Genomic DNA, 27,998 nt, shown 5'->3' with positions numbered 1-27,998 from the left:
GAGAAAATGTCTCTGCTGTGCAAGGGCAGCTTCAAGATCTTAAGAGTTACTGTAGCTTTACCTTAACTGTGTGTGACATGACTCTGTTCTCCAGAATAGCTCGAGAACTTGGTTTATTTCGTTCTGTCAGACAGACCAACCACAGTGCCATGCCTAGGAATAGCCCTGGAGCATGTCTGTGGCCACTTTCTTTACTTATCACTTTTTTTTCTTTGCTCCAGCTTTTTCCTTTTTCCCTTTTTCTTTGTGGTCTGATTTCTTTTTCTCCATCTTCTTCTTGAGGCCCTGGTAGGGGCCAAGGTTCTTGCGGACCATTGTACCTCTCCACCAGGACTGCAGCTGGAAGAGAGAGAGAGAGGTCTTAGGAGAAGCCACTTGCTGGAGTACCTGGTACAACCCAATGGGCAGAGAGTCTCTCTTGTGCTCCCCAGCTGCAGGAGGGAACCTCTGGCCCACACAACAGCAGTTGGGCCTGTGTTGGTCATGCTGAAGGAATCCACATCTGGGACAAGGGCATCTGTTGCTGGTGGCAAGGGGACAAGCAGGGAACAGCTCCATGACCCTCCCTGTATCACCCATGCAGTGGGGCTGGTGTGATAGGCACAGCCCCAAATCATTTGAGGAGACTAGCTTCTCCCCTTTTCTCTTTTTGCTCCTTTCTCAAACCTGCAGCTGACTGCTGGCTTTGTGTCTGCCCCAGTAGAAAGGGACAGGCTTTGTCTGTCCTTTGCTTGTGCTGCCCCACACCAGCCAACTTTCTTGGGCTATTTTCTGCCTGAACAAAGCCTGTGGCACAAGTTTTTAACTCCCACCTGCTGATGGAGCAGCGTGGCCTCAGCTTTGCTCCCATTTACCTTCAGGGTGCTCTTCAGCTCCAAGGCATCCTGCTCTATTTGTTTTCTTTTAGCGTCCTTTTCTGCCCGGTCAGTGATGATGGTTTTCTCAAATGTCTGGCACTGCAAGATAGCACAAGGGTGGCAACAGCAGCATGAAGAACACTTCCCTTAAAGTGCAGGGCTGTCCTTCCAGCCTCACCCTGCCCAGCAGCTTGCCAGGGCAGGGCTCACCCAGACCCTGGTGAAAGGAATCTTCTCCTCTGGCTGTGTACTGGGCCACAGTGCGGGTCCCTAGCCTGTGCACCAGGGAGCTCCATGACAGCCCAAGGGTAATGTGTAAGCATGGGCCTTCCTCCCCCGTTTCCTTTATTTGATCTTTCCTGAATCCAGATGGCAAATGTTGCTCATTACCACCATTAGTCCAAAGGCACTGAGAGCTGCTGCCAAAGTGAAGCCTCTCACAGCCTGAGTGTAATTAACCCTCTGATCCTGCGCTGTAAAATGGCTGTCTGATGGTGTCTCAGGCAACAGATGGTGGTAGGAAGGACCTGTGCTCCCCTGGGGTAGGCAGCAGATGATGTGCAAACACACTTGGGACACTGAGATGACAGTGTACAGAGTGAAAAATATGAGCTCACAAACAGGGAAACATCTAACTCAGTGCCATCGTCTCAGACCCAGTGACAGTAAGGAATGATTACAAATTAATCCCTTCTGGCTTTAGAACACCCCTTTTTCTAGACACTTCTCTCTGCCCTGTGCTGCCTGCCCCACTGTGTCTGCATAGCTGTGTTCAGAGCATGGCAGATAACCAAGAAACCAGTGTGGGGCAGGAATGGTTTTAACCAGCATCAGTCTCTTAGAGCACTGTAAACATGTCTGCAGGGAGGGATGAACTGCCTCTTCCAGTCTCAGCCTGTCTTATACCAGTGAGGCTAGAAGGAGATTTGTTCAGAATAAGGCAGCAAATGAAGGTGAGACATACTGATGGGATGGGACAGCATCTTTGACCCTCTCAAAGGCTGTCAATAGCTCTCTGATTACTTGCTGGTATTTGACAATAGGTGTAGGGGAAACATCATCATCCTTCGATGTCACAGGTGGCAAAAAGAAGATGACTACTCGGTCCTGCCTTCCCAGAACCAGTGCTTATCATCTCACCCTACACCTCAATAGTACTGATTTTTATTTTCCGTGGCCCTGGTTCCTTATCTGAATGAGGGGAGGAAAAAGCCAGGATGCAGTTTTGCATGGCTGAGCAGAGATACTGCTGATGTCTTACCTCCTTGGCAAGTCCCTGCAGTATTTCCAAGTTGTTTGCCTTTAATACTTTTAGGGCATCCAGTTCTTTGTCTTTAGCATCTGTGTCATTTTCATATTTGTCCACCCAGTATTCCAGCTTCTCTTCCACCTTCTGCATGGGGATAGAGTGGTGCTCAGCATGGTAAAAAGACTGTACAGGGGAAAGGTTTGCTCCTATTATATGGCCTGCTGTCAGAATGGTGGTAAGAGTACCCTAAATTTTGCATGGTCAGTGTTTTCTTCTCATCTTGAAATGGCCAAACCGCTAGGACTAGTGATAAATTATTGGTGGCCTGCGGATCCCTCACTGAGGGTTCACCATGGAAGCTGCAGCACTGGGCTGGGGATGAAGAGAGGCTAGGTTGGGCTTTCAGGGGTGCATGAAGAACGGAGCAGCACTGCGGGTTAGTTTCGTACACAGTCGATCCTGGAGAAGTAAGTGACAACTAGAAGCCATTCTTTGTGTCTACACAGGGGGAGGGAGGGGGTTAAGAAATAGAATTTGTCAGTGAGAAAGCTTTTGTCCTCTGCCTGACTCCCTACCCGCTTTTTGTATTAAGCTTAGCACACCAGGAATAAGGTCCCAGAGGAGCACTTCACGCTATTTCAGGTTGTGAACTTGGCTTTGTCTCACTTGTGAATAGAAGGGCAGGTGTTTCTGAAACAGTCACCCAGATGACTTCCTTCCATTCATGAACAATTTCTCCATAGCAACAACCATGATGGCTTGCATGGAAAAATAATCTGAGGAAAAGCATCAATCTCATTATGGCATCACAGCTGGACACACAAGGGAGATGTAGGCCATGGTCATCCTCTTCTCTGTGGGCCCCTATAAAGCCACCAGCTGCTGTCTGAGTACGGAGAGGTTTGTACTTTGCCGTCTGGTAGAGGTCAAATAGGCTGCAGCTTGTACTTGGAAAGCCCCCTCACTACGAAGCACTGATCAGCCTAAGGCTCTGCGATACAAAGGACACTAACTGCTCAGAAGATACGGCACTTTTTTTGCACTCAAATCACATTTTTTTTTTTAATTTAGTATCTTCTAATAAATTTTGTACTAGCAGTGACGTTAGGTACCCTGCAGTAGTACAGGTTTTCTTCCAGTCATGTGTTTTGAGATGCTTTCCAGTGTTATTCACTGTAATGGGCACACTTGATAATAGGAGAGCTCTGAACTTCTGGATCAACAACACAAGGACATTCATGGTTGTTTGCTGCTGAAAACGGGTACAATAATTGTGAATTAGCAATTATCCAACCCTGATACTTCCTCGGATTAAGATAAGGCAAAACTGGGCTGGCAAGTTGTGTCATTTCCTCCTTGGTGCCTCCTGTGTACAACACTCGGGTTGGTGAAAGAGTTGCCCTCAGTCTGCACAGTAGCACCCTTCACTGAGGCACTGGGACCCCCAGCTACTGCCAAGGAAGGTCTAAATAAAATTCCAATTAGCTGAATACAACTATCTGAGGGAGGAACAATGTGTAACACCTGAACAAACAATGCCAATCATTACATGAACTCTAATTTTAAGGAAATGTAGCAAATCCCAAGTCTGGGTGAGCTGGGTTAGTTATGACTTGAGGATAAATAGTCATTCAAACAGCAGCAATGAAGAACCTGGTAAATTTGATAGAGCAATAACTGGCTTTCTTTAGGCACTAACTGAGGGTATAATGTTTATCAGTTGCTACTTTAAGCGTTAGCAGACAGTCACACATACCTTATGGTTTTGCCTGAGGAAATCTTCAATCTCCGTGTGGACTCGAATCTCCTCATCAGTTTTGCTCTTCAACTTCTGTGATCAGCACAGACAGAAGACAAGAGACAACGTTAGTGCATACGTGTGCACACACACTCGCTGCTGAAAGCTGAGCTGTGAGCAAGAGTGCAGGAGCAATTTGCAATTTGTGTAGTCATTTTTTCCCAGTGACAAAATTAACCGAGGCAGTCCTTGACCTTGGGCCATCCATAAGGAAGGGACAACTAGATCAGACTAGTGGGGAAGTTTGCAAAACCAGAACCATTTTCTAGCCGAATTCACCTTAGGGCCACATGAACAGCTTTATCAGCACCACGTGCTGTGGGCAGTGCTGAGAGTTTGGGCTGCTTATGTTGCTAAACAGCCTTGTAAGTACACCTTTTCAACGTAGTTATGTTTCTCTGATAGTGTCATTATTTTAAGCAGTCCCTACCTCCAGCCATTGTCTCCTGCAGCCATGCCATCCATGCTGTTGCTGTTTGCAGGACCATACAGAGAATCAATGAAGAGTGAAAGATTTCTAACCTGGATGAGTTTTCTGATCCAGGTTCAAATAGTTTTGTTGGTGACTGTGATGGAGAACACAAAGGGCATCTGGGGAGCAAGGGAGGACTCTTTCCTTACTAACGGGATATGCCTTCCAGTAGAGGCCATGGGGAAGGGCTTACCTGAATTTCCTTGTCCAGGATATTCTCTGCATTGCTACACTTCTTCTGGATTTCGTGGACCTGGAGGTCAGTGCTTTTCTTCACATAGGAGCTCTCCATGCTCATTTTGGCTTTCATCTCTTGGAGCTCATCTTTGAGGTTAAGAATCATAGCATCTCGGCTCTAGTGGAGGAGAGAGAAGCACAAAAGCAAGCCTGGAGACTGATCACCTCACTGTTTCTTAATCTCTCCAGTCCCTGCTAAACTCAGGAGAGACAAGCCTATAGGCTTCACACTTTCCCTGAATGTTGCTCCATTTCAACCTCAACTTCAAAGGGAAGTTTGATTTGTAACCCATACAGATGGCAATAAACCCATCAGCAAGGACTGATTACCTCTGGAGAGGGTGGAGTAATGAACAGAGTGAGACAAGAAGCCAGGCCTTCTGGTCTCTGGTCCAGGAAGGGATTCAGTCATGCTTATTATAAGCATGAAAGAAGCCAAATAATTTCAACTACCTAAAGTTAGGCTTTACTAATCTCCTGAATTAGTGAGTGTCTCAGTGTTGCAGTGAGTGAGCATCTGTAAGAGAGCATAATGCTTCAGCCCCACGTAAGCCAAAGGTTGGTTTCCTAAAGCATGCTCTATTCCTTGGATTCATTTTTTCCTAGTTATGCAACAACTGTATAAATGCAACCTTAGGAACAGGTAAAAATCTAATCTGTGTGGTGCTTATGTTTAAACAGTTCTTGAAATCTTACCAGGTAGATGGTGTCCACTTTGTTAAAAGCACACACCCAGCACAAGGAAGTGCTGAAGAAAGCTTGCTATGAGCTCTCAGCCTCCCCCCATGCTCTGTTTTGCAATGGAGCTGAGCTTTCCTGAGGGAATTCTGTCTCTGAGGAACTCTCCATGGGCAAGAATCCTGATCCATTTGTCCAGCTTTTGGAGCATGCTCAGGAAGCAAAGTGCATTTGCTTGACATGGGGTTGTTGATTTGTTTACTCCTTTAATGAATTCCTTTGAGTAACAGGTTTCATTAATCAGGGGTTGGCACTTGGAAGAACCGCCTGTAAAATGAAAAACTCTGCACTTTTGTATTAAGAGTTAAATAGTTTCATCAAAGTCTCCTATGCAGTTATGCAAGATCAATCTTAAAGTCTCGGGTTTGGAGCCCGATTGCTCCATTACAGCCTTTCTCTTTGCCTTCCTGACATGCTGTGATGGGTTTGACATTCATCAGCCAAACCTTGCAGCTGAAGATGAAATACCAAAGTGCTGGCATTTAGATGTTTGAAGTCCACATATCTTGTCACTGAAGCACCCTCGCATTCCTCAGATGTGTAAATATGGAAAAATGCCACAGGAAGAGGCCAGCTCAATAGTGCTGTGTTTAAAAGCCGCTGCAGCATGACTCATTTGGAAAAGGTTTCCTTATAAGAAGAGTTTGGAACAGTTACAAGGAAAATCCTTCCCTCTGCACCCCTTGTGGGACATAGTTAGGAAGAGTAAAGTACGCTTGTAAGGCTCAGAACAATTTGGGCCCTTGGCTAATGCTGTTTTGTGGGTTTGAAAGTCATGTGTTCACATTTGTGTTTTTCTTCCTTTTGAAGATTTGCAACATCAGATACTATTTTAGAGCCATATCATCATATGACTGCAGACAGCTACAGACAGCACCTTTTTGTGCCCTATTAAAGTATCTGGTAATGGCCTTTATTTTCCCTGGTATGAAATTTTGGTGGGTACTGGGAGGAGTCATGTTCCCAGTCACTAGATATGCGAGGTGACCATACCGCTTTATTTAGAGATTGTCTTCCTGTCTCATAGTGGAATCATGTCTAAATTGAGGGGCTGGCAGAAGGACTGGGGAGATGCTGGTGAAGGATGCTGGGTGTTTTTGGTGCTGAAACTCAGCAAAGCCAAGTGCTGCGGATGTCAGTGTTATTGCTGTCTGCTAAGGATCTGCAAACAGGTCAGAAAAGGAGGGTTCAGCCTAGGTTACAAAGGACTCAGGTATTACAGAGGTGGGACAGAGCATGACCACTTCACCAGGTTATTTCCTTTTTTATTTCACATTTTTGTAAAGCAGAGGAAAAAAGTGCTTTTGATTCCAGCGCCCCAGGCCTCAGCTGGGATGGGGGCCTGTCTGTGCTGTTTGTTTTCTTTGTTGTATGGCATGTCTGTGGTTTGGATTTGGTCTGTGGTGTTGTAAAACATCTTTGTTAGAGGTGGGGAGTCTGGGGGCTTGGTTGCACAATTCAAAGCAGACGGGAAGTGAAATGCAAAACCCTACTGGTGGTTTACAGCAACGCATTTGCTTGGAGAGGGAAAGTCAGCTGGAGGAGTGTGGGCAGCTACTGCAGCCCTGCTGATGGACCTGGTGCTGCGGAACTGGGGCGCATTCAGTATTAGGTTGCAGGTAGTAAATACAGCAGTAGATGCCCACAGGCTGTGGGCACCGTCTGTATAGTATGCTGTTCCCTGAACTTAAGCAACACGTGGCAAATGAGTTCATATTTATTCATTCTTGTTTATCATAGCAAAGTTCCCAGCCCCGACACGGAGCGCTGTCATAGTTAATGCAGTAAACCTCTGGGCTGCTTATTTGGGATGACTTCAGCCTTGAATCTGCCAAAACAAAGATGCAAAATGATACCTCATGTGTCCAAAACTATCACAGAACTGGCAGAGACCAAGATTAAAACCCAGGAAATAGTTGCAAAGAGCAAGTCTGCTTCACAAGCAGGTAAACAAGCTGATTTTCTCTGATCTCTCAGCTTGCAGACATAAGCTCAGAGTCCTGTCTGCTGCTGTTACCAATGCCATAGCAGTCTGCTCCACAAATGCTGTTTGGCTGCAAAAGGAACTGCACTTTGCTGGAGAGGCTATGCACTCTTAATTTACTGTGCATAATTAAGTGTGTCTTAATTCATTTTGATTTGTTTCTCTTACAAACAAAGAAACAAATTCTTAATTTACTGTATCATAATTTACTTTGATTTGTTTCTCTTACAAGTGCCACCTAGATTTCTCAGCTGTTCCACAGCAATTAGTATTTACAGTCACTTAAAATATGGCTGGTTACAAAAATAGCCAACAGGAGTAAACAGTCTAGAAATTCCTGCAGCCAGCAGCACACCCAGAGCCCACCATTTGGCAGGCACTGGGAGGGGGCAGGGGAATGGGTGCTGTGCTATGTGCAGGCAGGCAGCATGCCAGCAGAGAGCCCTGCTGCCTGCCTCCTTGCTTCCACACTGGCTGCGTATGAGCTCAAGTCTCTCCACTGGCAACTGCAGTATCTCAGCTTGCAAAGCCTGAAGATATGCTTAGATCTACACACCTGCTGCAGCCTGGACTTGCTCCCCCTGAAACCACAGCATGCAGCCCTACAGACACTTCAATAAGGCTCTGTCCCAGCTGCCGGAACATCCACATGCTGCACACCCTAAGAAATGCCTCAGTTGAAAGGACACGAAAACTGGAAGGTCACCCAGCTTCGCCATAACAGCTTCTGCAGCCCTCCACTAGCTCACCTCCAACCCCAGCAGCTGCAGGAGCAAGCTGTGTGAGGGGCAGTTTGCTGGCAGAGCGAGCAGACCTGTTAGCAGCAGCACTCTTGTCCAAAGTCCTGTCCCTCTGGAGCCAGGTTTGGATCTAGTGCGCCAGCTCCAGGTCCTGCCAAGCTGCCCTGGGGCTCTGCCAGCAGTCACCCAGGAGCTCAGGACCATCACAGTCCTTGTGTCTTCTGCTGTAATCGCCTGGTGCGTTTCTGCAGTAGGAACATGCACCAGTGCATGTGTGTATGTGTTTAAAACATTCCTGCAGAACACTTCGTCATTTGTCCTTTTGGAAGAGGGTAAAGGAAGAAATATGATGGATTTTAGTTGCATTAGTAAGTGCACTACCAAGTGGTACACTGACACAGTGGCCCTGGGTGTGTTATGAGAGCCCACATAGTAAAAGTTACAAACCTGTTTTCATTGGTACCATAGTGCAACAACATGGTTTTCTGTCTGGGAGGTAGCCTGCAGTATTACTGCTTGTTATAGAATTATACCATGACTTGCACACATTTATGGCATGAATACACCACAAAACCGGCATGACATAAAGAGTCTTCAGGTGAATAGCAATGCAGGAATTCTAAAGTTTACATTTCCTACATTTTTACGTTAAACTATATAATACTATATGATGTGAACGTGTTGCAAAAGCTGACCAGACTGCTATCGCTTGTCCAGGAAACCGGAGAAAGTGAGTATTTTTATACAAGCTAGAAAATAAACACTGCAGCAGCAAACAGAACTCCTGAAGCCAAACTAGAGCTATTGGTGATGCTCCTGCATGGAGGGATAAGAGCAAAACCAGAGTGATAATTTCAGCTCCTTTAGAGACACCAGTGCTTTCCAAGAAGACAGACGGACAAGATTCAAAAAAAGAACATTCAGCATTTGATTTGTGTTCCATTAGAAAGAAAAATGAGCTGAGCAGGCTAACACTGCATTAATTAACATCTCATTAAGAGGTAGCAAGGCTGAAAATACAAACGTACAGGCAACATGCGTGAAGCAAAGACTATGTTTTTCTGGTTCCATTATTAGATTTGCTCACTTTAGTTTTCTCATCTACTAGACTGGAGACAGCCATGTAGGCTTTTTTCTACAGGTCTGTGCATTATTATTGTTCAAAGTACTCCAAAATCAGCAAGGTGTATTTTTGGTTTTAATTAGCTGGCAAGGTGACAAATCATGCAAGTGGCTGTAAAACTGCCTAAGGGAAAATCCCATATGAAGTAAATAGATATTATTCTCCCTTGGGAGATGCAGTGAGGCACCATTATTTTTGGCACAGGAGGAAAGGAGTACTTGAAAGTAGTCTTGTCTTTGATTTGTTATCAAAGCCAAAACTATAAGGAAGCCGAGTAAAGGACTTTTAAGCTGGAAATATAAAAACAAAATCCCAGATGAATCCAGATCCCACTTCATGTGGCAAAAAGCAAGAATCAAATTAGCAGAAGGTACTGAAAGAATACAGAGAAGAGCACCCTCTCAACATGGGAGCTACATACCTTGTGCTGCAAGAGGTGGGAGAGATGCAGGGCAGGACACAGAGAAGTGCCCGGCCTGACTGCACAGTGCCAGGACATTGCTGCTAGTGTGAGACAGGATGATTACAGCCCCCTGCACATCAGCCCTTGGGAAGGCATTAAACCAGAACCAGATAGGTACATTGCATGCCCAGACACTGTGAGGTTTGAGAAGCACTACACGGTAGAACAACCCCATCATATCCACTAGCTTGGGGAGATGGGAGAACAGGGGCTTACCACGAGCCATCAGATTCTGACTGAGAAGGGACAATGTGCAGAAGCAAACAGACAATGTACAGTCTCTGAGCCTGACAAACCATCCAGCTTATTTCATTTAACTGCCACGCAGATGTCAAGGAACTTTTGGGTTGTCCCACAGGGACACTTCCCAATGTATGTTATGCATTTCCAGGGTCTCCGCTAGTAGATGAACATTGACCTAAATGAATTTTCCCATCTTGCATATTCCTGCTTTCTCCTCTGCTGTTCTAATATCTTCCTGGACTTCTGGTGTTTTTGTCAGCTATAGTTAGCTGCATACACTACCAGTGCCAATAGATCCTTCATGTTGTTACAACCATGCTGTATTTACAATTAAACTTTCCACTGCACATCCAGACTGCCAGCACAAAACCCTCATGTTCTATAAACTGTGCTTTACCAGCATGTCAGTGGCTTAAAATTCCTCTCTGTAGCCAACTATATCCCGGCTTGAATACTGTCCACACTTTTGTCCAAAGACAAAATTCAGTGATACTGATTATTTCCTCAGATGCCCTTGCTGTCCTCTTGCTCAGTACTGAACAAAGCATCAGATTCTTGTTCCTTCTTCCAGTCCTTGTATAGCTCTGAATCTGCCTGCCTTTTGCTTGTTTTCTGTAACACTCTTCCTGCCTCAGCAGGGCTATGCTACATTTCCATGTTTCTGCACAGAACTGTGTGTGCTTTTGCGCTCAAGCACGCCTGAACATCAAGTCTGAGCTGTCTGGTGAGCATCAAAGTGACCAGTGATATGGCATTCAAATGACCTGCACTTGTGTAGCAAGCCTGACATTTCCAGAATGCTCCAGATTTACTGTGCATCTGGGGCACAGTAAATAAAATGCACACATAAAATGGTGTGTTTATTTTTATGCTACAGACAGAAGGGTGGAAATACTGAGCAAGAAAGATCAAGCTGACAGTGTATGTGCAATAATGTTGATCTGCCTTTGTGTGGGACTCTCAGGTTTGGATTTTCTAATATCTGGAAGCCTAGAAAAATAGATTCAAATAATGAAATTTTCCCCAGACAAAAATGTGGGTAAAAATGACATGCCGCTATGCCAGGTGTCTCTCACTCCCTCATTGTCACACTTTCTCCTGTGCCAGGTGTCACATCTGCATGAGTAAGTATGGCAGAACCTTAAATACTGCTATCTGCAGACAACCTCTTTCTTACTGATTGCAGATGTCTCTGCTTTGCCACTCCCAGCAGTGTTTTGGGGTATTCCAATTTGATCATAGTCTCTCAAGCTTATGAGAATTTTGAACTCCCGTTTGAAAACAGTGGGACACTGTCCTTCAAGTTATTACCAGGCTTATTCAGCATACAAATCTTTATTGCAATTATACTGCTTCTATATTCCTACATTATGGATCATTATATATGCCACATGTTCTGTTAGCTGAGTGCAAGTTCCTGTGCAGCAGAGGCAACCTTGCTAACAGGCTTCCCCCCTGGCATGATGCCCAGCGCTAAGTGATCTCACCTTAAGTTCTATTTCAGTTTGTTTCTTGACATCTTGCAGCTGTTTCTCAAGTGACTTTATCTGCTGCTTTCCTTCCTTCTCCCTGAAGAAAAATGTGAAAATACAATCACTTGAATATATAAAAAAAAGACAGGAGCTGTTCACCTTGAAGGGGAACTTCCTGTCTCTTGGTACATTGTGGCACCTTGCTGAACACTGCCCTGCTTATCCTGCTTGCTCAATGAGTTTCTAACAGCTGAACTAAAAGAAGTGCACACAAAAGCTTGGCCAATTTCTTCAGACCAGTAGAAGACAAGATGCTTCCTGTGGCTGAGTAACAAAAAAAGGCATCCACCTCTTCATCTGAATCTTGGGGAGGCAGCACATCTGCAACAAAGACTTCTCCCTAAAGCTAGTGTCTTGGTAAGTAAATTCTGAAAGAAGAAATGCACAGACTGAGCAAGGAGGGTGGGAATGAATGGATGAATGAGCCAAAAGCCAGGGAAAGGTCTTGAAAGCATGGAGTGCACTTGAGGATGATGCAATTCCTGTAGCTGAGAGGGAAGATGACTACCATTGGGTCACAGTTTCTGCATTTCAAGCAAAAACCTCCCTGATTCTGTGCAGAAGCATGCCTGACCAGCAGACAGTGCCAAATTGTGTAAGTTTCATTATATGTACCAAGAAAGGGTTTTTTTGTATCAGACTTAAAATCTTTCAAAAACCACTGCTTCAGGTTCTGAGATCTGTGAAGGGATATGAGTGAAGGCAAAAGCTCGAGAGGCTAGCAGATGCAATAAGGTTCTAGGTGTTACTATCACATTTCACTTAGAGTGCTTTTCTAAGTTTTTATGCTTATAGTTTGATATAAAGCCAGTAAATGCTACAGTTGGTACCTGAGACTTAATACCCTATCCCAACCTTTCAATCAAATATGCATTTAATTTTCAGTCCTTAGCTGGGTGACCTGTTAGAGCACAAGCTTCTGATACAGAGTTCTAGTCTTACTGCAGGCTGCTTTCAGACTAGTATATTGACACAAAACCAGGCAAGTATGCATTATATTGAAAGACAGAACAATTTTATTCCATGAAAAGAATATATAGTAGAACAGACATCATAGTGGCTAGATATGATTGATGGAGTGGAATAAAAATGATTATGTCCTTTCTGATTATAATTTGTTTTCTCCTTTCCACCTTCCAGTATTGGATAGCTATTCCACAAGCAATTGCTGCTTTTACTTTTGCTTTCTGTCCCTTTCATGGATAAACAATAAATCCCTTGGGTTTAGGCAGTGGAAGAGTTGAGGTTTGTGCTTGAAATCACCCATTTCACTGGAAGCTGAGGGCTTGCCCCAGAGGCAGACCACTGAGCCACCACCGGACCTGATTCAGTAGGTTGGACTCGTGACAAATCATGACTTACAGCAGCTCTGCTGTCTACCCTAAATGATGGGCCTGAGCTGCTACACAGAACAGGGTAGCTTTAAAACGATCAAATACTTCTCTGATGACTGCTGTTCTCTCTGATAGGCTTGGGATTGAACCAGAGCTTCCCATGCTTAAAACACCTCCAAACCTCTAGAGCCCAGAAGTGTGTGTTAAGGAATCACTAGTTTGAGTTGAGATGGTAACAAATCTGTGCCCTGTAAGATTTGGGTCAGAAGAGGATCTATAGTGCAGTGGCTGGTGGATTAGCCATAAATAATATAACTGCCTCTGTCACCATCTGTGCTAGCCTCTCACTGCTCCTGGGAAAGAGCATATTAGCATTAGCATGAGTCAGAACAGGTACTCCCCAGCATCACATAACCTAAATAACATACGTTGCTGGCCCTGGTTTGAACAGATTCTCTGCTGCTCTGGCTTTCACTGGGGCTAGGAGTTAAAGATCACTCCTTTAAAGATCAGCTCCTACATCACATTATGTTTCAATTTGATATGGGGCAGCATTCACATTATTGCAGACACTAGTGTCCACCGTAGTCGAAGCTCAGGCAATTCCTAGCTCAGATCAGTGTCAGAACCATCAGTTATTTCTTTCTGAAGGGGAAAGAAGTGCAGTTTGTGAAGCAGACAGAATGATTCAAGCTGAAAAAGTGGAATCCTTTCTGTATTTTGGGTGTAGGTTGGGGTTTGGTTTTTTCTAACTTTTTAGCATATATACTAAGCAGGAATGGACTTTGGCTTTCAGCAGTTAAGCAGGGAAGTACTGAACACAACACTGACCTGATGAGGACGTCATGAAACTTGCTCTTTTTTGCCTTCTCTCTCTCATTAGCTTCTGTTAGGCTATTGAATGTTCCTGATTCCTGCATCTTTTTCATAGTGGCTGTAATTACATCACTTGCATACTGCCTGCCAGGAAGAAAAGGAACACAACAGCAATTTATAGGTGCTGGTACTATAGTGTGAGGCACCTTTATCCATTATTATTTTCAGATAAAAAGGTAAGGAAATACAAGGTCCCATTTGTGTTCTTATGTCCTACCAAAGCCAGAGGTGCTTCTCCCATGGTATCTGCTTCTTGTACGTCTGGAGAACACTGTATTAGGAATTCATGGAAGTTTACAATTTAAAAATGCTGCCTTGAATGCTACTCTGGGAAATAGAAAAGAGGCACAAACATATCCAGTCTGTGCCAGACTGTACTGCCATTTAGAAGAAGTCTGCTGGCCTGTAGTAGTGATGACAGATAGGTGGATCTTGGAAAATGAGACCTGGGGAGGCAGAGAAGTGTGTCTCTGAAGAGAGAGATTTTGTGTGCCAAAATATCCCAGTACAGCCCTATGCTGATCTTAGCAAATACATGGGCTTGCCCAGTTTATTGAATTTCGTGGTGCATATGATATTTATATTTTAGCTGCATTTTTCTCATTTGTGTTAGGGTCTTCTTTAAGCCCTTTGATGATATAACATTAAAGCCAGGATGCAGTAAAATGCATACTGAATGCTCAGCTCCCCAGTCTGTCTTTTAAACCAAAGGCTGTTGGTATTTCTGTAAATCAAGACACTGGATTAGGTGCAGGAATAAAAAATATTTTAAAAAAGAAAGACACTCTTTGGTATTTATATACATTATCTGTTCTATAAAGGAGAATGTCTGTAGCGACCATGGAGGCTCTGTGTGCCCTGCAGAATAGATGAGTTCATGGGACAACGCTCAGATCCCTCTTGACCTGTACATCTCTGTTAGGGGAATCTGACTCTAGACAGCAGAACATCAGCACTGGCTAGTACCTGGCATGAATTCCACCTGAGCAACAAGTATCAATTGGGTAATATTTCGCAACTCCATTCAAAATAAACTGATTGTCATCACTTGGCATCCAGAGGCAAGCAAAGGCCAGAACTAAATTGCCTGTGAAGCTAGACCCCACTGCTCTCTTTAGAGGTACGCCTTCCAGACCAAGACTGAGGTACACCAGCAGTGGGAGAGTGAGGAGCCTGTATTTTTGCTTTGAAGAGATAAACTGAGAACATTACAGCTCATAACATCCCCCGCAGTCATCATATTTGTGCTTCGCTCACCTGTCAGCTTGAATTTTTCTGAGACTCTCTATGGACAGAGCACTGTGTTTCACAGCCCTATTGGAAAGACGACAGGTACTTTTTAGCTCTTCAGTTTTCCCCAGCTGCTGCTTGTGTTCCATGCTTTTCAGAGACATGGAGGTAACTGTTTCCTTGCTCCCTTGCTTTTCTGACTCTTGACAGTAACTGTCCAGCTCCTTCTGAGCTTCTACGATTTCTTTAATTTCCTGGATGCCAGCCTGAAAGGGAATAAGAGACACCTGCTTGCGCATTGGGCAGTGGAAGTAGACCTTCTGCAACATCGCGTGAGAGGAAGAAAAATTAATAATAGAGTGGAGCTATACTAAAAGCAGTTGATAGTCTATGTTACATTCTGCTAAGAGAAGAAGAGCAGAAGCATTTGTGTTGGTTAGCTCTGAGCACACAATGTAGGCTTATTAAAGTTTATGGGATCAAAAGTCCTGAAGTGACAGGACTAGAAAAAGCCTCAAAAGGTGAATTCGTTTGCCCCAAGAGATGATGGTTCAGACTTGTTATTCCTGGCATGTTCTTGATGACCTCCAGCAATGGAGACTACTCTGCCAGTGCCAGCATGTCACAACAATCTTTACCATAAGAAAGTTTTTTGTCTCCTCAGCTCCAGTCAAGACACCAGTTTCTTGTCCTCGTTTCTATAGGCAGAGAGGACAAATCATTCCATCTTTTGCAGCAGCTTTTACGTACTGAAAGACTGTTAGCCTGCTTTCCCTCTGCCTTCTCTCCTTCTTAGCCATTTCCCTCTGCCTGTCACCATGACCTTTCCCTACAATATTATTGTTATAACAAGAGCTGAGATGTGTGGAAATAAGTGATAGACATCAACTATCTGCTCATAGCTTTATAGTGTGCTTTTGCTTTTCTGGGGCTTTTTCTTTTTAAATAAAATTGTACACGGCCACAAGATACCTTTACATGTAGGAGAGAGCTGCCAATATTTTGAGTTTCTCTGCTTTAAGTGCTATGGGTAAGAATGCAAGTGCATACACTGGGACATCAAAATTTTTGTTGCCTGCCTACCGGCACCTCTGTGGCTGAACATTTATTAGGAGTACCACTGAAGCCAGCTAACAAAGCCACTGCAAAGCCCAGCCCAGCCCAGAGCTGCCTACTCCCACCCTGGCTGCTTGAGAAAACTGATGAGAGAACTCACTGAGCTGAAACATTTTCCAGCAAAAAAAAGGAGAGGGAAAAAAAAAAAAAAACAGTAAGTTTATTTTTAGCAGCACCAGTTCTCAGTCCAGATCCCTCCACAACCACACACACATTTGTGCCAATGCAACACAGAGGACAGAGTAAAAACAAGGGGTCAAAGCAGCAACTGGGTATGCCAGTTCTACTTCCAAGAAGTTACTTGTCAAGCGAGGCTCCATTAGTGGTCTGCAATGCTGTGTAGTCTGAGGGCAGAGCACACTGCAAGCGGCTGCTTCGGTCTGAGTATTGTGGACATCTCCAGATGGGATGAATCAGTCTCTGTTAGTGCCTGACTCACCACTGACTACAGAAGGAGTCTAGGTGACTATATGCTTAATTTGGACAGTTAAATTTACATTAAATGAATTGCATGCAAAATGTGCACAGACCAGTTAGTTAATTAGAAAAAAAATGTTTAAATAGTTTGCTGGTGATGGCTGTACTTCAGAAAGAACTAATTTTGGCAAACAAACTGCTTAATATAATGTAGATTTTATGAATGTTCTCATAGATTACTTTTTATGTCTGGGAAAGTTCAAGATAGGCTTTAACTGAATTGTCTGTAAACACACTAATAATTAGCAAATAACTACGTAAGTAAGACAAGGAGTTTGTAAACTGCATGTGTTATCAACTGTGTAGTCTCCTAGCTGTTTATGTTTTGCTAGTCTTTTGCCCAAAATTCAGCAAATAGAAAGGCTGCCTTTCTCTGAGGGGGTACACTGCATGATGCAATGTACAAGAGTCCCCAGTTTGGAAAATCAATGAGATGCTGGCCAACACAGTGATTAATCCTCTCAGAAATGTCATCAACTGAAATTTAGATGTCAGTCTTTGAAAATGTCATTGATTTTTTTCGACTGACAGAGCTCCAGGGTGCTTTGCAAATACGGGTCTTGTACAAATACAATAACAGCCAAACATAAACTGAGAAACAGGGAGGAGTAGCAAATTACAGAGCACCAAAGTTAGCGAGTAGCTTCCCTAAGTCATTTTCTTGTTTCCTTTTAAATTTGTTTTGGTGTCTTTCAGAACACAAGTAGGGTTTATAGTCTGTGAGAAAATTGGTTTTTAAGAAGTGACTTGGTAAAAATGAGCATCTGTGACTGAAGAGAAAAGCTAAGGTGTTTTCGCTATAACTGTGTAGCTTTAGTAGTTCTGCCAGCCTGAGTCTGTGCGTCTGAAGAAGAACAACAACTACCGTTCTAGAGATACGCTCTGTCTGTGTGGTTTTGCTGCTGGCACACAAGAGGTTACACACCCAACTCTGGGAGAGAAGCATCCTCTGGATACAGGTGGGGGTGGCTCACGGGACTCTTAAGGGGAGGAGTGCCCTCTATTGCACAGTATAAGCATCGTTCATTCCCTGAAATACAGTGTAACACCAGCTTCTGCGGCCCCACAATGGATTTTTTAAAAAGAAGGTAATATGGAAAGGACACACGTAGAAAACAACTTATTGATTTACCTTCCTCTTGCATTCTTAAGTGGCACATTAGACAGAGTGAATAGCATTAGATCTGAAAACCCAGATCCCAGTTTTTATTTCTATCCTGGTCACATACTCTTTTCTGAGTTCCTCTTAAAAAAAAGGGCTTCAAACCACTTAAAATGGAAACAGCCAGCGATGTAACTTAAAATATATCACAACAGAACTTAGAACCATTTACCCCTCAGGATGGTTCCATCCTGTTTCTTATGTCTATCAGCTACCAGAAATATCACAACCCCTTCCTTCACAAGCAGCAAACCTCTGCCTGAGCATTAGGACTTCTTTTCTGTTCCTTATCTCTCTGCCCAAACCTTCTTAGTTATGATGCCTATTAGAAATCAACTAATTAATAATGGTCATTGAAAATGGATAGTTACTAACATATTTTGAAGTAGAATCTTTCTTAATTCACTGTGAGGACTAGAGGAACTTTTGTGTGGATTTAGAGAGGAACAGAATTATCCTGAGTTTGAGTACTTTCAAATGTGCTATTAGTTTGTATTTTTAAAGTAGTTGTGTATCGGCATAAGAACATAGTTATGTTTTGCTTCCTTTTCCTTAGTCCTTTGCTTGTCATCTAACCATTGAGATTTTAAAATTATAAGCCCAGGAACCTCATCTTAGGTCAGTGAGGTCCTTTGCACCAAGTCTGGACAAAGGCTTCTCAGTGATGCTGCCATATAAATATTAAAATTGGTCATCCATGCACTTTTAATGTGTTTCTTCACCCAAGGGTCATGGAACACTTAGCAGAGAAAATATCTGAGTTGACTTTTTTTAAATGCTGGCAGAAGACATAACAGTAAGACAAGAAAAAAAAGGGGGGGGAAGTATTTTTTTAAGCAGGGAGGATAGAAGCACATACATGGCCGAGGTCTGTCTTGCCCTCACATGAAACCGGCATAATATATCCAAGAATTGAGAGCTGATCGACACAATTCTCCAGCACAGCAGTAAACAGCAGAGCTTCCAGATGAGTGAGTTTTTCCATTTCTTTAGTCACTGTGTTCTTGCTAAGAGGAACAAAGACAAAAGATACTAATGAGAAAGGCTATGGTGCTAGCAACAGTAGTTTAAAGGTAGACCTGAAATAGCCTTATTTGCAGCCTTTCATATACTTCCTTAGCTTTGTTTATAGTCTTTCATATACTGTTTATAAAAGAAGCTATGCTCTGCTAATGGCTGCATTCAGGGACAGTGGGAATGTTTAGCTTTCACAAAACAAAGTAGGGCCTAGTCCCTCCTACAGCAGATCTGGATAGATAGGCTGAGGACGGAATGGATACGGGAGGCACAAACTGGGTGAGGTGGCCTCACCATTCAGTTTGGGGGGGAGCAGTGTTTCATGATGGACTTTATTCTTTGCAAAACAGCAGAATGAAGGTGCCTTTTTAAAAGGAAGAAAAATAAATCCACATCATATAAAATCTCAGATCATGAACCTTTGTGCTCTAATCATTCCTCATTATTACTGTGTACCCTTAACACTTCTATGATGCAAATCTCCTCAGCAGGAACTGTTATCACCTTAAGATGTTGAAAGTCAAACAAGAACCAATATCTGGACTAAGTAAACTATCTTTAACATTGTGTCGTTTTATTTTAAATTGCATTTCAAATGTGAAACTGCTGTGATGTATGTTTTAGCATCCCTTTGCCTTGCTTACACATGGAATATTGCGAAAGCGCTTCTAGGAATGGAAATTCACTATTAGACCAAGTGAAATTGGTCCATTTAGAAAAATGCACAAGAAAATACCTGCATAAACAATGGAGAAATTCTGAGATTTTTAATGTTTTGGTAAGCCATTAGACAATCCCTCCAAGCCCAAAACATCACTTCTCCTTTCTTTTCAACCTTGGATTCAATGGTAGAAGTGGAGATGCACAAATTAAGTATTTTTACATAGAGAAAGTCAGATGATGTTTTTTTCCAGTCAGCAGGCACTAATAAAATATTTTTAAATGTTTAACTTGGTTTTATCTTTTTAAGAAATCTACAATCCATGTTTTGAGTCTAAACAACATAAAAATAATCTATTACATGTAGAGTCCTAATGCTAAAAATATGGTAAAAACCAAAAAAGATTCGTTGTGAGATAGCTGTGACAGATGATTACGACAGCATTCTTGAAAGAAGAGGTAATGCTTGCAGCCCTTATAGGAAAAAGTGACTTAATCGCAAACAAAGGAGGATACAATAGCTTCTCCTCGATCCCATCAGCAGCTTCTGTCCAGGACAGAATTTACTCAAGATATTAATATGTGTTAAAAAAGCTCACGGCTGGACTGGCTCTCTAAAGCCTGCTCCTCCTATGTGTCTCCTCTTAAAACCATAAGAAACCTCTTCTCCCTCAGAAGATGCATGTGCCAAGCCAGTACGCTCTGGATTTATGTTGACTTGGAAGTGAGAAGAAAACCACTGTCTGGAGCATTAAGAAACAGTACAAATAGTGAGCTGCTTTCTCTGGATTTAGCATTAACGCAGTCCCACAGGCCATCCTGATGTAGCCATTGGCATTGGCCTTAATCACTGTGCTTTGCCGAACTTGTTCATTAAACTCTATTAATAATAAGAAAAGAAAAAAGGAGGTATGTGAAGGATTCAGTTTTCCCCAAGAGTTTAGGTTGACATTCTTTCCCTGCTGATCTAAAGGGAAAGAAAAACATATCGAGAAATAATTTTTAAAACAACTGTATAAAAAGTCTGGCCTCCTGTTCCTTTTGGGGATTGCAACTCCCTCTGCTGTGTGAGAGTCCTGGATGCACATTTCTCCCATCCTGCTGCCTGATAAACTCAAATGGCTTCAAAGACAGCATTCCTTTTAGTCAATTAAGGATTCCAGTGAGAAAATTCAAAGCTGAGAATGTTACATCTCCTTCATCTCTGTTTTGCAAATGATTGGCAAAGAGAGATTTGAATATCCATAGTGGCAGCAGCTGGGCCATAAATCAGAAATACCTTGGGTTTTACAAAAAAAAAAAAAGTCTCTTAGGCAAGCAAAATAATAGTGGTCTTCAAAACCCTGCCTACCACTATAAATGTTAGGACATATCTTGGGTTTGGCTTAGAGATGAAATTTAGTTTTCATCCTGACTGTAAAGACTTTATGCTCCTGCTCTCTGAGGCTGCACTCATGAGAACCCTGAAGAACTGAGTGCAGGAGTAAAAGACGTGGTGCTACTTTTAGCTGTATGTCCCATGTGGGATTAGATCTGTGTGGGACAGGAAAAGATAAGATTTAGGGAGCATTTATTGACTGTGGCATCTCTACTGCTGGAAAAGAGTGTTTTGACAGAGTTTATTCTCCTCAAAGCAGGGATTGTGTTCTTTCTCTAAGCAGAGGTGCCTAGCACACATTTGATACTGGTAACTGGATAGATTACTGAGCGCTGCTTTGCTTTCTACCTCTTCCTTAAAGTAGAAGCCAACAGAGTAATTTGGAGAATTCATAATATTCTATCCCTTCTCTGCTCTTACTTCCTAACAATTTAATCTCTCTAAAGAAAAACTCTGCTTATACATGCTTGCAAGGCATTGTCTGCTTCTACCGTGGCCCAACAATGTATAAATGGACTTGATTCTGCTCCTGGATCAAGATTTAATTCCTCAGTCCAGGCTCAAGCTCTCCAAGCCCACCTGGTGACAAGACAAGAGTAGACTTTGCTGCTGAGATTCCTGAGATCCTTTTTCTTTCCCACCCCCGCCACCCCCCTCCCCCAAAAGCTCTCTGGACATGTGTCCAGATGCAGCTTAAGACACTTAGGAACAAAGTTACAGTGAAAGTCTGGCCAGCCAGGGCACATTTCCCTCACATTTCTGCCTATGTGAGGGAAGTGATAGATCAGGAGTGAATGACCCCAACATGGGAAAATGAGTAAGGGAAAACATGTCATTCTACAGGGATCTGAGTGTAGAAATACATGTTTTCTGTCACCAAGGTGATATCGGGAGTGAAATAAATGTTGAGATGATTCAATTCAAGGTGAGAACGGAGGCAGAAGGGCAGGGCCCGGAGAGCAGCCATCAGAAGAGGGCCCCGGAGCCCTGGCCATCCCAGAAGCACCAAGCACTCCACCTCCTCGCTGCCCCCTCGTAGGGCTCCTCGGCTTGTTCTACAGCCGCAGACGGTTCTCACCGCCGGGCTACGGCCCCGTTCGCCCTGCCAGGCCCCCCCTCAACCTCCGCGTCGGGATAACCCCCGCTCCGCTCCTACCCCGGGCGGCCGCAGGGCTCCCGCCGTGCCCGTCCGCCCGCTGCCGGGCCCGCCCCGTCCCGCTGCGGCGCTCACTGGCGCGCGGCGGCGGCGGCGCCCGTTTCCATGACAACCACCACGATCCGGGGACCTCGCGGGGCTGCCCAGGCGGGTGCCTGCGCGGCGGGGCTGGGGCCGCCCCTCCCCAAATCGCCACCCGGAGGAGAAAAAGGAGGGGGGAAACGCGGCGGGGAATGGCGCTGGGGCCCGATGCACTCACCCCGCCGGGGTCGCCTCTGTTTCGCCCGCTCAGGCGGTGCTCGCGGCTGCCCGAGGAGGGTCCTTCCCAGCCCATATCCCGGAAGGCAGCGCGGCAGCTTTCTCTTTTGCCGCCATCTTGGTTCGCCGCCGTGGGGGTAAGGCGGGGTGCGGCGGCGCGGGGTAAGGGGGTGGCGTGGGGGTGTATCCCCGCCATGGCACCGTCGCGGGCGCGGGACTCCGGGGGTGTTGCGGCTGGCGCCGTGCGGAGCGGGTAGAGGGCGGGATGGCGCCGATGTGCGGCGGATGGTCCCGGCCGTAGGTTGGGGCCCGTAGCTGAAAAGGGGCTGAGGCGCCTGGAGCGTCCCGTTCTGTGGAGAAGCGGAGGGGTCTTCTTCCCTCCCTCGCGAGGCGGAGCCCGGCCTGGGGACGCTGGCGGCCCTCCTCCTTGTCGCTTGGTTCTGGGTAGCTCCCGGCTATCAGGATGTTCTGGCCCCCGGACCGGGCCTGCGGCAGCTCCCGCTCACTCGGCTGGACAGAGCGGCCGGCCTGGGAGGCTCATGGCTTGTGTGTCGTTTCTAGGCCTGCTGGGACCAGGGCTTCAGGAGGACACCATGACCGGGAGGTGAGTTACCTACCCCGAGACGGCTCTCGGCTCCCTGTTGCACTGTACTTTTGACAAGTCTTGCAAACTGAGCATTTCTGAGAGTGTTAAAGCTGTGGGCAATGATCCATCTTCCTGTGGCAGCTCTTCTGCCCAGTGCCCTGCTGAGCCCTCTGCTAAACGCCCACAGTTGTGTCTTCCTGTTCTCAAGTCTCTGCCTTAAGCTAGTCATAGCTGTTCATGTGTTCTGCCACGCTTTCCCTGGCCTTTCAATAGATGTGGAATATTAATGGTGGCTTTGTTAGCACAGTGTTTGTGAACCTCCAGTGTGCAGTGGAGGCTTTGGCATATTGCTTCCTTGAGTAACGGAGCTACTTGCTGTCGAGTTTCCTTATGGATACAGGGATTGAGTCTGAATTATAACTTTTTGTCTTAATCTGTATCTGTAGAGTTCATCTTCTCTTGTGTATGTGTGAAAGATAGAACTGGGTAGCTTGGTTTAATACTGTTGTGTTATGGGACAGTTGCTGGAGGCAGTCGAGACAGTCACACTGTGTACATGATGTGTGGAATGAGCCTTGTAATTGCTTTACGTGCATAGTACAGACACATCTTTGTCATGAAGAATTGTTGAGGAGTTTCTGTAATGTCACTGGTCCGGTGCATGTGGAGCTGTCCTGATAAACTGCAGCTAAGTCCTTTGAGGCTACAAATTAGCAGCAGTTACTATTTTCTATAGCAGTTACTGCAACACAGGAGGCACCGTTTGTGGTGTATAGAAAAAAAATAAATTTACTCACTACAGAGTGTTTATAGGCATATATTGAAATATATATATTGAAATATATATTGAAAACGTAATACCTACTGATGTTGAAGCACTTTGGGTTTAGTATGCAGCCTGTAGTGCCAGAAATCTGTTACAAGCAGATACAGAGCTCTCATAAATATTTCATGTCCCCGTTACTTAGCTTTTCTCTGTTAACTGAATGTAGGGATCTGCAGTAATATGTAAAAGCAAAAGTAGTGGGGTTTTTCCTTTCCTAAATTTTTTCTGGTGCGGAAATAGCTTCTGCTGAAACAGCACATGATTTGTTTTTACATTATGGGTGAATTATAATTTGCAAATGCTTTCAATGTCTCTAGGCTGTGGTGCAAGGCCATCTTTGCTGGCTACAAACGTGGCCTCCGAAACCAGCGGGAGCACACTGCCCTTCTGAAAATTGAAGGTGTTTATGCCCGTCAGGAGACAGACTTCTACTTGGGCAAAAGGTGTGCCTATGTATACAAAGCTAAAAAGTAAGTTGCTTTTTATTGTTATGCTGAATTAGCCAACTCCTTTATCAGCTTTTGCAAATGCCAGCATGTGAGCAGTCTGCTTACAGAGCTTTTGTCAGAACAAAAATAAATTGGGTTCAGTACTGTCTAGAGCAGTTTCCTGGGATAGTTTTATTTTTAATGTCCTTGGTTGGTTTTGCTTTAATTGGCTTAATTCAGATCATGAAATTATGAAAAACAAATTTTGCTCGAGACTGGCAAATACTGAAGGTGGATTGATGGAGTAGATTGAAGTGAGGTGAGTTTGAGGTGGGTCCTGTGAGCTATTGAGTTAATTAAAAAGCAGAATTATTTTGTGAGGCCTGGAGGAATTTGTATCCTGGCATTTGTGTGCCCATGTCAGAGCGCTGTCACTGCTGTGCTAGCATTGGTGGAAGCCTTAAGAACAGTAACTTAATATCTTCCACTTATTTTTTATTTGGAGTGTAGTTGTTGGAGTTCAGGTATGGGAATTCAGAATTGCCTTGAATAAAATTGGAGTGTTAACTTGACCACCATCATTTCCAAGATGACATATGGCTTCTCTAAAGCATTTTTTTGCAGTCTATTGCAATGGCTTAGGCCTCTCCTGCCTTTGGTGTGTCTGGATAAATGGTACAAATAAGATGTTGCATTTTCTGTGGAAAACTCTTGACTTTTTGGTTTGATCATATTAGCATCAGTGTTTTACAAATTCTTCAGCTTTGTAACTTAATAGTTCTCCAGTGGAGCTTCTGATAAATTACAAGCTGCAGTATGTAGCTGTTTGGAAAGTATAGTGAAATTCCCAGGCTTGGCAAATAAAAGTGGAATGTGGTCCAGTTAAAAATGGTTGTGGAATAAAGTTATTGAAGTGCTTTAAAGAGGCCACATTGTCTGCCCTGTCACTGCAGAGCCCAGTACAGGGCTGTGGCTGGCTGCCTCAGCAGGCTGTTCCTCTCTTTCCTTAGCAACACTGTAACCCCCGGTGGGAAGCCCAACAGGACACGAGTGATCTGGGGGAAGGTAACCCGCGCCCATGGGAACAGTGGCATGGTTCGTGCTAAGTTCCGCTCCAACCTTCCTGCCAAGGCCATTGGACACAGAATCCGGGTGGTAAGTGGATTTATTTCAGGAACAAGATATTTCGTGGCAGTTTTCAGGGAGCTTTTTAATCCCACTTAATATGAGGAAAAACTTGAACTATGGTTTTGTTCTGTTGCTGTTGTGTGTTCAGCATGGCTCTTTGGTAAATGCTCCTTTTGGAGCCAGGAGGGGTTTATTGGTAGCTTCTTGTGCTGAGGGGGTTCATCTCATTGTCAAGGGTTTTGTGTGCTGGCTCAGCTTGTCTGGAAAGGCCCTTCAACTTCCAGGACTCTTCCTCTGCTCCCTTCTAAAGCTGTCTTGGTTTCTTTTCCCCAGATCATGTACTTTTGTACCCTTCTACTCTGATTTCTACCCATTGATAGATTTTATTCCTACCTCCCAAATGTTTGAACTTAGGGGAGTGCTATCCTGACATGTCCACTAGTACCTGTTCCACACTTGGTGTTTTAGCCACAAGGCTTCAGTAAGACTTTAGGTCCCTCACTGAGTTTTGATGCCGTATTTTTCTGGTGATGTTGTCAAAGGAGTATCAGGGAGTACAATCCTTCTCTCCTTCTGTTCTGACTTTTTCCTCTGCCTTAGGAGTAGGAGTGGCGCAGTTACATCCTGAAACTAGGCCCGTGAGGACTCTTGCTGTCTGTGAGCAGGAGGGCTGACTGCCGGGGCAGCCTGTACCCTCAGCAACGTGCTACTTCGAGTCACTGAACTAGTTGTTGGGCTTTTCAGTTCTTGCGCCTCTTCTGTGTAAATGGGGGGAAGGGGGTCGCTTTTATAGTAGTTGAAGAGATTGAGGAACCAGATTGCAACTGAAAAACTTGTGTTCAAAATAGTACAGTCCAATAACAAGATTTCTAACATGATTCTGTCTGTTCTTGTGTTTTGCAGATGCTGTATCCATCTCGGATCTAAATTTTTATTGCAAATAAAATGGAGACTCTGTTTAATTATTGTACATTTCTGGTTTTGTCCCCTCCACCTTTTTGAGGAACTTCCTTCTTTTTCAGTAGCGTATCAGAGTTCACAGCACAGGGATGGAGTAGTGACTCTAAGCTAGACAACGAAACAGAGATTCACCTGTGCTTGGCAAGGCACTTGCAGACCAGACTACATTCTAAAGACAAATAACTGGCAGTCTTTAGTGAGACCTGTCTCTGGAATCTGAATTGTTTGCAGGGCTGAACAATAAATGTTCACAACCCCGTAACTGTACACAGAAACTTTACCTAGAACATGAGAAGTATTTCCTTGCCTACCTAGTAGAGGGAAATTCCTTGTTCCTGTTTCTCTTGTACTGGGTGATGACTGCTATTGAGATAAAATTGTGTACATGGGCAGCGTGCATGCCTCTTGTCTGTGCAGTTTATTTCAACATGTTTTCATAGAATCACAGAATGGTTTGGGTTGGAAGCGATGTTAAAGATCACCTTGTTCCAACCCCCCACCTTGGGCAGGGACACCTTCCACTAGACCAGCTTGCTCAAAGTCCCATCCAGCCTGACTTTGAACACTGCCAGGGGTGGTGAAGACATTTTTTCATCATGCAACTCTAGTTCGTGAGTGTTAATAATTGCTGGTTTCCTGGTTAGCCTTATCACAGTGTGTGGTGTGGGGTGGTGAGGCTCTTTACATCAGACTGTGCCAGGACCCCATCCTCTTCAGACATACCTTCCTATGTGCCTTTGCCATCCAGAAAGGGATGGTGACTCAAGGAAACATAAGGAAACTTAGGACAACTGCCAAGATTGGCAGAATGAGGCACAGCTTTCAAAGAGAATGGGGTTTTGGAGAACAGAGGCAGAGAAAGGTTTGGGATTCTCTATTGTATAGGGTTTACTTGGCAAGGGTTTTACTTGGCAAGGTTTTGGTAGTGGGTGGGCTACAGAAATGTCTTGTGTGAGAAGCTGCCAGAAGCTTCCCCTATGTCCGATAATGTGAATGCCAGTTGGCTCCAAGACGGACCCAGTGCTGGCCAAGGTCAAGCCAGTGACACTGGTAGCGTCTCTGGGACAACATCTTTAAGAAGGGAGGGGAGTTACTGTGCAGAAGCAATTGCAGCTGGAGAGAGGAATGACAATATGTGAGATAAACAGCCCTGCAGACACTTAAGGTCAATGCATAAGGAGGGAGGAGGTGCTCCAGGCACTGGAGCAGAAATTCCCCTGCAAGAAGTTCAACCAAGCCAAGTGCAAGGTTCTACACCTGGGTCGGGGCAATCCCAGGCACAGCTACAGGCTGGGTGGAGAAGAGATTCAGAGCAGCCCTGCGGAGAATGACTTCGGGGTGTTGGTTGATGAGAAACTGAGCATGAGCCAGCTTCAGTGTGCACTCGCAGCCCAGAAAGCGAACCATATCCTGGGCTGCATCAAAAGCAGCGTGACCAGCAGGTCAAAGGAGGTGATCCTGCCTCTCTACTCTGCTCTTGTGAGACCTCACTTGGAGCACTTTGTGCGGTTCTGGTGTCCTCAACATAAGAAGGACATGGAGCTGTTGGAGCAAGTCCAGAGGAGGCCCATGAGGATGACAAGGGGGCTCGAGCACCTCCCATATGAAGACAGGCTGAGAAAGTTGGGGCTGTTCAGCCTGGAGAAGAGAAGCTGCGTGGAGACCTCATAGCAGCCTTCCAGTATCTGAAGGAGGCCTACAAGGATGCTGGAGAGGGACTCTTCATCGGGGACTGTAGTGACAGGACAAGGGGTAATAGGTTCAGACTTAAACAGGGGAAGTTCAAGTTAGATATAAGGAAGAAGTTCTTTACAGTGAGGGTGGTGAGGCACTGGAATGAGTTGCCCAAGGAAGTTGTGAATGTTCCATCCCTGGCGGTGTTCAAGGCCAGATGGACGGAGTCTTGGGTGACATGGTCTAGTGTGAGGTGTCCCTGCCCATGGCAGGGGGGTTGGAACTGGATGATCTTC

General features: G+C 44.7%; 2 protein-coding genes across 4 annotated transcripts; one reads left to right on the top strand and one right to left on the bottom strand.

Moving 5' to 3' along the window:
* Window positions 1-96: 96 nt before the first annotated feature.
* On the bottom strand, window positions 97-22,440 carry IQCG (IQ motif containing G). Of its 3 annotated transcripts, none has more exons than XM_030493687.1 (10): window positions 22,102-22,440; window positions 18,491-18,638; window positions 14,904-15,142; window positions 13,602-13,730; window positions 11,392-11,473; window positions 4,570-4,731; window positions 3,863-3,937; window positions 2,119-2,250; window positions 855-956; window positions 97-339 (listed from the first exon to the last, which is right to left on the bottom strand). In XM_030493687.1, exons 2-10 carry the CDS (start codon window positions 18,614-18,616, stop codon window positions 199-201), a joined length of 1,188 nt encoding a protein of 395 aa, XP_030349547.1. In that variant the 5' UTR covers window positions 18,617-18,638; window positions 22,102-22,440; the 3' UTR covers window positions 97-198. The 3 variants fall into 3 exon arrangements, with proteins under 3 accessions (XP_030349547.1, XP_030349548.1, XP_030349549.1); XM_030493688.1 differs by lacking the exon at window positions 22,102-22,440 and adding an exon at window positions 21,843-21,929; XM_030493689.1 differs by lacking the exon at window positions 22,102-22,440 and having other exon boundaries at window positions 18,491-18,813.
* RPL35A (ribosomal protein L35a) lies at window positions 22,166-26,030 on the top strand. Its single transcript, XM_030493691.2, has 5 exons — window positions 22,166-22,237; window positions 22,662-22,704; window positions 23,830-23,982; window positions 24,951-25,095; window positions 25,972-26,030. The coding sequence occupies exons 2-5, from the start codon at window positions 22,694-22,696 to the stop codon at window positions 25,993-25,995; spliced, it is 333 nt and encodes a 110-aa protein (XP_030349551.1). The 5' UTR covers window positions 22,166-22,237; window positions 22,662-22,693; the 3' UTR covers window positions 25,996-26,030.
* Window positions 26,031-27,998: the final 1,968 nt, after the last annotated feature.

Source organism: Strigops habroptila, chromosome 8 (genome assembly GCF_004027225.2).
Source record: "Strigops habroptila isolate Jane chromosome 8, bStrHab1.2.pri, whole genome shotgun sequence".
NCBI lineage: Eukaryota > Metazoa > Chordata > Aves > Psittaciformes > Psittacidae > Strigops > Strigops habroptila.
Note: the sequence above shows the minus strand (reverse complement) of the source record. Positions and strands in the feature narration are given on the sequence as shown.

What these genes read in the sequence shown, in the direction of transcription:
- IQCG (XM_030493687.1), bottom strand. Translation starts at nt 18,616, where the DNA reads ATGGAAAAACTCACTCATCTGGAAGCTCTGCTGTTTACTGCTGTGCTG. An exon ending in AGAAAAATTCAAGCTGACAG is followed by an intron (nt 13,731 to 14,903) that starts GTGAGCGAAGCA and finishes TCTTCCTGGCAG; the next exon opens with GCAGTATGCAAGTGATGTAA. An exon ending in AAACTGAAATAGAACTTAAG is followed by an intron (nt 4,732 to 11,391) that starts GTGAGATCACTT and finishes CTCCTCCACTAG; the next exon opens with AGCCGAGATGCTATGATTCT.
- RPL35A (XM_030493691.2), top strand. An exon ending in TATGTATACAAAGCTAAAAA is followed by an intron (nt 23,983 to 24,950) that starts GTAAGTTGCTTT and finishes CTCTTTCCTTAG; the next exon opens with CAACACTGTAACCCCCGGTG. An exon ending in TTGGACACAGAATCCGGGTG is followed by an intron (nt 25,096 to 25,971) that starts GTAAGTGGATTT and finishes TGTGTTTTGCAG; the next exon opens with ATGCTGTATCCATCTCGGAT.